The sequence below is a fragment of the Alosa pseudoharengus genome, unplaced genomic scaffold (genome assembly GCF_046254945.1).
Source record: "Alosa pseudoharengus isolate Yale_2024_CS ecotype anadromous, Long Island Sound unplaced genomic scaffold, YU_APseudo_1.1 YU_APseudo_1.1_scf_20, whole genome shotgun sequence".
Classification (NCBI taxonomy): Eukaryota; Metazoa; Chordata; class Actinopteri; order Clupeiformes; family Clupeidae; genus Alosa; species Alosa pseudoharengus.
Genome location: NW_027468664.1, coordinates 9,839,677 through 9,849,926, shown reverse-complemented (window position 1 = coordinate 9,849,926; position 10,250 = coordinate 9,839,677). Strand labels below are relative to the sequence as shown.

The window sequence follows — 10,250 nt, the reverse complement described above, 5'->3', positions numbered from 1 at the left end:
TCAACAGTATCCTTTGCTTTCAACCCTTTTGTGTCAAGGAGAGTGGTAACCCTAAGTCTTTCCTCCTTTTTACCAAATATAATTACTTCAGTTTTTTCTTTGTTCAGCTGAAATTGAGATATCCAGGTGTTGATTTGTTCTATACACTGACACATAGATTCAAGGGGACCATAGTCGTTTGGCGACAGAGCTAAGTAAATTTGTGTCATCTGCATATCATATGAAATCAATGGATGATTTGTCCAAGTGGGAGCATATAGAGGTTGAATAATAGTAGCCCCAAGATCGACCCCTTGGGAACACCACAGGTCAAGGATGTTGGTGTTAAGGTACAGTTTCTGATGGCAACAAAGAAGCTCCTTTCTTGTAGATATGATTTGAGCCAGTTGATAACTATGCTTGTAAATCCAACCCAGTTTAGCTGGAAGTTCCAGATGTTGAATTAGTAATTGAGCAGATATGTTGAGTCTGATTTTGGTCAATTTTACCTTTGAAAAAAGATGAAAACTCAGTGCATTTATTAGTTGATAGAAGTTCAGGCGCTAATTGTGAGGGGATATTTGTTAATTTATCGACAGTTGAAAATAGAGTGTTATTTGAACTTACTGATGATGTTTGAAAAGAAAGACTGTCTTGCTTTGTATATTTCAGAGTTATATACGGAGCATCTCTTTATGGATTTCATGGATCTGAAGGAGTTTAAGAGTTTAACCGTTGGATTTTGCCTCTACGGTGCTTTGTTTGTCCTTAACTTGGAGCAATGTCATCCATAATGTTTGCCATTTTTGCATTAAAGTGATCAAATAAGTCTTCTACCGAGTCTGACAGTTGACTTGACGTCTGTGAAAGTGCTTGCTCAAAGAGAGCACTTGTTTGATAATTTATGATTCTCCTTTTTACCATCATCTGAATATGTGGGGACATTCCTGAAACGCACACACACAAACACAAACCCATACACAGTAAATAATAAAATAATAAAAAAAAAGGATGCAGAATCCTGTTGCTCTGCTACTTCTTAGGTGAAGCTACACCTAAGGTGTTGGTTCGTATTCTGATCCTGGCTCGCTATTGCATAATTTGTGGTTTTTCAAATAGGCGTTGATGAGGTATTTCAAATTTCCTTGATATATGCTCCATCTCCCAAAGCTCTTAATATAAATCCATAACATCGCACTCAACCTTTAAAACAGGTCAAAACCAAGCTCTCCAAGCAATCTTGCTGAAAATACACTTTGTCTTCAGACATAACACAAAAAGCCCTCAAAACACATTGATGTATACAACATGTATATTCAAATTTCATAATTCTTTACTTCCTACTGGAGTAAAATTATCTTAACTGAAATTCTGTGGAAAAGTACTATAGTATTATTTAAATGTACTGTGAAATATGCAACTGATACTAAAGAAAGGTAAACAGTAAAATAATGTCATGACTTTACCAGTATGTAACAGTGAAAAAAAACTTTTGATGAAGAAAGATTTTTGGAGGTCCCAAACATCTTCAGAAGTGAACTGACTCTTGATCCTTTAATCTAAACCTAGAGATTATGATTGGTATGTGAACCATTTTTGACTGTTGTGTTTGCAGTTGGAGAATTGAGTACTAATTGGGTTTGAGTTGTGGGTCTTGAGTTAATGATATTGAATGGCAGTGCTTTCTGAATGAGAAAACTGTTGGTTTCGAAATGTTAGCTCATAAGCCTGGTAATAGTGTGTAACCAACTGAGAAAAACTGTAAAATGAGGCCACTATGGAGGACGTTTATAAACTGGTATTTATATAAAAAAAAACATGTTCATATTAAAGGTGCTCTAAGCGATGTCATACGTTTTTTAGGCTAAAACATTTTTTGTGACTTACGGCAAACATCACCTCACCATCTGCTATAGCTGCCTCTGTTCTGAATACACAATAAAAAAACGTGATCTCTGTGGACAACCCAGGCTCCAAAAACAGCCACAAACAACTTGAGCAAACCTTGCCCATAAAAAACATAACAAACTGTTCCAGCAAATCAGACGAGATGCGAGATGAGGGGGAGGAAGTAGCGAGCTAGCTTTCTGTTTTGTTTGAATGTCAACAGAAGTCACATTACCCATCATTGCTTAGAGCGCCTTTAAGCAGTAGAGAGAGAAAAAAACATACATGTGTCCAGACACTGATTTCCTTACAGTTAAATACAGTACAACTTGTTATATCACAAAGTGCTTCATTCACACCTCTAATTTAAAGGTAAATAACACATGTATGACATCTGTTGTAGTATACCAGTTGAATATCATAATGGTGACAACAGATTAACTGTGTCAACATTAACATCTGACTCATAATGTTTCCTAAAAATTACATTCAGATATGTGGTCATCTAAGAAGATTTTTGTAAAAATCATTCACAGTCAGTCAGAAACCCTAAAAAAAGGCCTTTTTTTAGAGACAGGCATAAAGTGCTTTCTATTCATAAAAAAAACATGTAAACATAAAATGGACACAAAACACAAAATAACCAGCAACCATTTATCTGCCATTACGGAACATACTCAAGTAGAACATAGAAGTAAGATTTCCATCAACTCCAGATATACATTCAAATAATCACATTCAATTTCCACATTCATAAAACAGCACCTGTGCTGTTACCCGAGTTATCAGGAAGTAATAATTAATCTTTTTTTTTTAATCCGCATTTGGCAGCATTGCTTCCTGTTTCAAAAAGGTCTATGTTTTCTGTTTTCTGCACAGGTTAAACAAGGCACTTTTCCATTGAAAGAACTTATGGCTCATTTAAAGGTGGCCTTGTGTGGTGGAAGACAATAAGATTTACCAGAGGTGATGTGGTAAATAAAGTAGGGATGTCCGATATTGGCTTTTTTGCCGATATCCGATATGCCGATATTGTCCAACTCTCAAATTTCGATTCCGATATCAGCCGATACCGATGTCGATATGTGGGTTATTTTTCCTCAAAACTAATTTAGGTAACATCACATATCTCCTGTTGTGGAATTAACACAACATGCTTAATGTTATTGTGATGCCCCACTGGATGCATTCTTGAATGCAACAAGGCTTTCCAAATGTTAACATTGTCTGTGCAAAATAAGAAAAATACTTCAACTTAATTTAGGGGAAAAGTGCCATGTTTATTTTTTATTTTTTAATTGTCTCAAACAACAGTTTGGATTACACTCTCCCTGAGATAATCTTGACAATGCCCACAACAAATAGGGCAAATTTGACTTCTTCACAAATGATAAAACATTGTACCTGAACAACTATGTGCAACATAGCAGAATGTAAAGCCAACTACAGGCATAGTGTATGACAGGCTACCATTTTTCTGTGTTAAATGAGCCTGCATTTGTAGGATGCTTCATGAACTGTTTCTTTAACTAAAACTCAATCACCTTAATTGAATGAATGCACAAATATGAGTCAATTACAATGTGGCAAGCAACTATACTGCACAATTTTGAAAACATTTGTTTGAGCTACAAAAAATACTTCAGGCTTGAGGTGAAGTACATAACGGGCCGTACCCTCAATCAGGCTTGGAATTTCACCATTTTAGGGGCAAGGCCACTTGGCCTTCAGTTGGGCATATTTGGTGGGGGGCACAAAGGCCACATGTCAGGGCACCAAGGCCAAAGTTAACTATACAGTAGTAGGCTATAAAAATGATCAATGTTGAATTCACTGCAGTAGACCTGCATCACATACAAAAACATAAAACATGACATATTACGTATAACTGTAAATCATCTGATCATCTAATATTTTCAGATATCTAGGCTATATTTAACATTTATTTTATATTTGGCCTGTTATGAAATCATGTATTGAACAATTTAAGCACAGCTCAGCTTTAAGAAACTCAAATAGCCTAGATGCATGCTTAGCATTTTGTGATCATTAAGGCTACTTTCACAAACTCTTACAGTCAGCTGTCCTCTGATTTACCGATATCTAGGCGACATTTGTAATATTTGTTTTGTATTTGGCCCGTTATGAAATAACGTGGAACAATTTAAACACAGTGTAAAACTTAAATCCCAAATTTGGAGACATCCATGTATGTTGAAATTTACTGCAAATTCAAAACGGGATTAGTCTGGAACGGCTAACTGTACCATTCTGTCATCGGTTTTAAGGCAAAAAAAATCCGATAACGATATTAACAGATATTACATTTTTATGCTAATATCGGGCCGATAATATCGGTGGGCCGATATTATCGGACATCTCTAAAATAAAGCAAAATACTTTACAGCTTACAGATAGCTTGTTGAGGTAAAACTCAGCTGAATGGACACAGGCAAAGCATCAGCTCAAATTGGTTTTAATAACAGTGTGCTAGTATATTCCTGTGTCAAGTAATTGTAGGTGCCATGAAGCCATTCAAGTGAGCAAAATTTAACTGTCAACATGACCTTGAGGTAATTCTAACATTATCCAGTTTAATGACTTAATGTTGTTTCCAACACTGGAGAAATGCATCATTATTTTTTATTGTGCCCAGAATGGGTTGAGAGTAAAAGATTAGGTCATGTCATTTAAGTTCACAGTCCCTGCACAGCCATGGAAACAGAAAGGCTGAAAGGTCTGGCTGGGGGACTGTTCGTCCCTGTAAATGTTCATGCCACCTGCTAAGTTCCTGCAGTGGCAATGTGTCTAGTTGATCAGGAATCTAAAGTGCTTCCTAACGCTTTCTCCAAGGCACTATTTATACTCACATTTAAGGCTGATTTTACAACCCGTTTTCCAACTATAACTTCCTCTTACAAAAGGGTGGAAAAAGGAAATGGCTTAAAAACCCATTTAGACACAATCAATGAATTCAATCAATTAACATTGATGAGCATTATACCGTATCAATAAATGTTTACACACAATATAATTACATATGTATGACACACAATATGTACAGGCATTGCTAATAACGATATCCGATTTAACAATTGTTTTATAGGGGGGGAAATCAAACCAGAAGGAAGGAGGTGATCAAAGTCACCTAAAAGAAAAACACATGGCCACCAACTGCATGCTCGTCATTTATTAGGGAAGAATGGGATATGGGTGGCTATGGGGAACTGTTATTTTAAGTGAATTATATGGCTGGTGCCATGGGGAGAGATGGGGGTATTGTGGGGGACTGATGGGCAGGTCCCATTGAGTCTGTCATGATGGTCAAGCGCAGAGGGGCCCAACAGGCGCAGTCTAGGTGTCATTATCTGCAGTGCTGTAGGCAAAGTCCCAATGTGATGGCAGTTTGGGTAAGTACAATACAGTATGTGGCAGAAGCGAGGATGAGCCAAAGTTTGATTTGGGGATGCTAATGCTGTGGAGGGTCAAATTTTGTCTATTTTTTTTTATTTAGGAGTGGAGGGGGGGTCAATTGTGTCTATAATGATGGTTTGGTAAAAGCTTAAGGTCAATGATGCTGCTTGTTTATAACATCATAACACGTCACATCACTCAGGTCAGGAGCATTTCTACTAGTCACTAGATGGAGCCCTCACACTTCAAAGCAAATCATGATCTATCTGGAATTTTAGGCAGTACTCTTTGCATTTTTAGTAGAGAATTACTGTGAGAATATGAGGGATAAGATCTACTCCCATGTTTAAATAATAGATGTTCAAATATATCCATGCAAAGCTCAGTTTTAGAGGTCGATTAACTATTATTCTATGCTATTTTTGATAATATAAACCAAAGGTGCGTACGTCAAAAACAATGATCCGCACTCAGTGGTTCAGTGGTCAATTCAGAGAATGGGTGATAAAGGAAGACTTAATTATTTTACAAAGGTGCGTAGATCCCTCTAAGTGATCCACACTCAATGTTATAATTCTGCTTTAGGTGTATGGTAGGAAGGTTTGGTTAAATTATTTATCCAATTAATTTCCTAAGAATCATTGCAAAATTGCAACAGATGACAGAATTACAGTGAGAAAGTTAAGGGTTAAGATCTGCTCCCTTGGGTGTTAAAAACAGATGGACAAGTACATTCATGCAAATTTAGAGGTTAGAAACACAGCTCAGTGATTTAATTCAGGCTGTGGGTAATATACGCAGGCTGAAATACTTTACAAAGGTGTGCCTGCACTCAATATTTCATCTTAGGTGGGACCCAAGTATATTGCACCAATCATATTAATCATATTGCACCAATAGACTTGCATTAATATATTTGAAATATCTTAAAGATGTCGAATACAATGAGTAGTCTACTAAAGTGCAACATTAGGAGCATGGTATGAAATTTAGAAACGGGTGGCCTAATATCCAAAGTGTATATCCAATTAATTTCCTACAAACCATTGCAAAGTTGTCATTCAGCATGGTCCACCAGGTTACCAACTGACATGATGTTTTTGGTCTTTAAAGTTTAAAGGTAAGCACTTTTAATTTGGGAGCCAGGAGGTTACTCAACCTCAGCTGTGTGATAGCACTGTCATTTCCTGACCACACACACACACACACACAAATCAAGCATCATCCTTGACCCTGTAGCCAGTAGGCCTAATGAAGGGCTTCAGTTTGAGGGCAAGGGGTAACTTATCTGTTAAGTTGTCAATACCTCCTGTGTGTCCAAATATTCCTGAAGTTTGGGTGGCCCTTAGCGTCAAGAATGTAAGGATACACACGAGAAGGATGAGCAAATCAATACCACCTTACCACCCTCAAAAAACAGCCCTAGTGGTTGCCTCTCAGTTGAGGCGGGGCCAGACTTGGTTAAGATCCAGGTCTGAAGTAAGGGTTGTGGCATCCATGGGGGAGGGTATGATAATATGGGCTGACTTTGGTTTGGCCACCTTGCACCTGCTGCCACCACTGCTGGGGACCTTGATTGCTCCCTCCGCTGCATATTTCCAGGCCATCGCACCTGGTACAGATTGGTGGTCCAGAGAAGCCAGCTTGTCTCTCCCAGGGCTCTGCCTATCGGTCTTTCCTGCTTGGCCCTGCTTGTAGGACCTAGCAGAGTAGAGACGGTGAGACTTATCAGCCACCAGCATGATTGACCTCTCGGCCACCTGCTTGATGGACTTCTCGACCACCAGAGGGATGGATTTCTCGGGCGCCTGCTTGGGGGACTGGGGAAGGGTGTTGACCTCAACTGTCTTCCTAGAGGTACGGATCCTTGTGTGGCATCTGTTTTGGGCCTCCGTAAACCAATCATGCTGAAGAGCCTCATCTGGAGTCATGCGCTTAGTTGGGTCCCAGCTGCATAAGGTAGTGAAGTGTCAAAGAATCCATATGTGAGCATAAGTAGAAACAATTACAAATGCCACCATATCCCTCAGTCTACCCTATGTCTGCCCTGTGTTGCCCTATGTTTACCATGTCTCATTTTGGATTCTATGTTTTGTGCTGCACTGATACATACGCAAGGCAGCCCCTGATAAAGTCCAGAAAGAGTGGATCAGAGGTCTTCAGAATGCTGACCAGATCTTTGGAGCCAGTTTTTCTGGTCTTGCCCTTGGTATTGGTGTAGGGCCTTGGTTTGCCATTAGGCTCTGGGGGAGAAAAGGCTCATAGTTTACATGGGGACAAACTATCATGGGGCCATCTTCTCCTCAGGTCCTGTAAAATAACTGCACCTGATATCAGGAACTCACCAAAAAACTTTTTCGTCCTAGGCGCAGCCTGAAGCATCTCCTCCGGAGGCACTCCCAGCACCTGAGGCACAAACACACTTCAAAGATCATGACATGCAACTGCAGCACTCATTTACAAAATAGAGAACCTGTGTTAGATACACGGAACAATTGCTGTTAGACAGTACCTCCATGATGAGGGCAATCTGGTCCTTCTCATTCTCTCCAGGAAAGAGTGGCACGCCGGTGTACAGCTCCGCAATGATGCAGCCAAGGCTCCACATATCAATCTCTATGCCATAGCTGCAGCCCAGGATGATCTCAGGGGAGCGGTAGAAGCGGCTCTGGATGTAAGAGTACACTGCGGACAAGAAGGCCCAGAGGTAAGTGGTGAGATGAGAGGAAGACTAGACTGTGGGGATGATGAAGAGGACGAACAGGGAAGGGCTGTGCCTCACACACCTCTCTCATGATCGAAGCAACTAGATCCAAAATCGATCACTTTGATGTTCTGCGAGCCGTTCTGGGTGACAACGATGTTCTCCTGCAACAAACACCCATCAATTCAGCATTGAGATCATGAACAGTAATGGCAGGACATTCTGCATCATGCAAACATTTTCTTTTCAAGCAGATGGATGGGGAGCAATGATAGCATACCGGCTTTAGGTCACAGTGGATTATCTTCTCATGATGAAGCATCTGCAGGCACTTAAGGATGGAGTGAGTGAAGCGACGCACTGTGGCTTGGCTGAAGCCCTTGTAGCGGTTCTTCTTTATAGTCTCATAGAGGTTATCCCTGAAATCATGAAAAAAAGTAGTGACTCTTTAGATGTACAGTATATAGTCACATTGCATGTGCTAAGTGCTCCAATAAAACAACAATAACACATCAGCAATATCCATTTAGCCAATGTATTTTGGTTTTCCTCTAGACCACTAAAGCTAAGTGATTTTTTTTTTTTTAAATGTCACATTGCATTACAGCAATCAAGAGCCAATTCTTGAATACATTTTGCCGTTGATTATTTTGACCTTATTCTGGAGGCTTAATCATCTTCGGTCACCATCTTTCTCACATGTGGTGAACTAATGAGAAGTTTTCTTAGATTCATTTCGTCCACTAGCCTTACCCCTGGAGCTCAAAAGTGATGCATAGGTGGTCACGGAACATAAAGCACTCCTTCATGTGGATGACATTGAAGTGGTTGTTCCGATCTTTCTTCCGCAACCGATCCAAGATCTTGAGCTCCACCAGGCCTTGTTGCTTGAATCTGTGCCCAAAGCACATGAATTAATAACATAATAGAAATATGTATTGAACTATAGAAAGTATATACATTCATGGAGTCTTTTTACCTTCTTTTGTTGCGAAGAATCTTAACAGCAACCAGTTCTTTGGTCTTATGATCCATACATTTCAGGACTTGACCAAATGATCCCTTTCCAATTACCTCCAGAACTTCATAGCGGTATTGAAGGTGGTCATGCAAAACCTTGAATATCCATAAAGAAAAACAATATTTCATGACAGTGCACACCTAAGTATTCGGTTATGATGCAATAATAGGCTGATAATTCTCTTTCCGGGTCCAACGGCTTTCAGAGCCGCTCGTTTTTCTCTATAGACAGTAAAATAAACTATTTTTTCCACTATCAGAGTAGCCTTTAAGAAAATTGTCATCCTACTACTCACTTGTTGACTCAACCTAATAAAATCCTATTTTTCGTGGACCTGGACGGCACCCTTGATTATATCATCTGGCTGCACAGCTACAGCAATTAGTCTGTTAAAGTTAACCGATTTTGTTTAACCCTCACTAAACTGAGGTGATGGTGATAAGGTTTACAAGTAAAAACCGGCTGGCTGCGCTAGTAAACGTTTTTTGAGGAAAAAGCTGTTAGGCCCATGAGGTCGGGCAACCGAATACGTGTACACCTCATAAGGAATGATACAATGATGCCTATGACATCTGCACAGTTCTAAGGACAGGATACCTTGATGTACACGCCATTCTCATCATCGAAGCCATTGTTTTGGGGAGCCCCTTTAATTGCTTCGATCTTCTGGGCATCGAGACCAAGGTAGTAGATATCCGGAAAGTTGATGATCTCCTTCTGCTCAAACTCTGACAGCTTATCCCTGAATATTTTCAGTGCCTCTGTGAAAAAACATTTAACAAATAAATCATCAGTCGTCAGAGAGACTCAGTCATCACAGAGATATCCGCTGTCTTTTATCACACATTACACTTGAATTTCTCTGTACCTCTTGGTGTTAGGGGCAGTGACTTTGCTCCATTGTAGTGTCCTGCACTTGTCCTGCTGTTGACGCATTCTGGCAGATTCTCCACTTTGGACCTGAATTTCGAAGTCCAAGGCCTATCGTCCTGTGTAATGGCAGATTCAGATTCAGTCAAACACAGTTCCACTTGGGCTTACCTGTCTGTCTATAATAAAAACACTTAAGTAATGGACAGTCCTAGTGAAAACCCTGACAGTTTTCCACATGTATCTACCCTGACATGCTTACAGCGCTGGGTGGCGGGATCACAGGAGGAGTATTGTGGATAACAGGAGCAATACGAGGCAGAATGTCCTTATGGCTGCTGGTCTTCAGGGGGTTACGACACACTGGCTTATTCT

The 10,250-nt window shown here is 39.8% G+C and overlaps 1 protein-coding gene across 1 annotated transcript; it reads right to left on the bottom strand.

The window, feature by feature from the left end:
- Positions 1–6,716: 6,716 nt before the first annotated feature.
- On the bottom strand, positions 6,717–9,906 carry LOC143136841 (dual specificity tyrosine-phosphorylation-regulated kinase 4-like). Its single transcript, XM_076297514.1, has 10 exons — positions 9,897–9,906; positions 9,603–9,766; positions 8,964–9,100; positions 8,738–8,878; positions 8,265–8,403; positions 8,067–8,148; positions 7,793–7,965; positions 7,626–7,686; positions 7,394–7,523; positions 6,717–7,230 (listed from the first exon to the last, which is right to left on the bottom strand). The coding sequence occupies exons 1-10, from the start codon at positions 9,904–9,906 to the stop codon at positions 6,717–6,719; spliced, it is 1,551 nt and encodes a 516-aa protein (XP_076153629.1).
- Between the last annotated feature and the right edge of the window lie 344 nt (positions 9,907–10,250).

Coding starts and splice junctions, on each gene's coding strand:
- LOC143136841 (XM_076297514.1), bottom strand. Junction 9,101..9,602: donor AGAATGGCGTGTACATCAAG/GTATCCTGTCCT, acceptor TGGATATTCAAG/GTTTTGCATGACCACCTTCA. Junction 7,966..8,066: donor TTGCTTCGATCATGAGAGAG/GTGTGTGAGGCA, acceptor TCTTGTCCGCAG/TGTACTCTTACATCCAGAGC.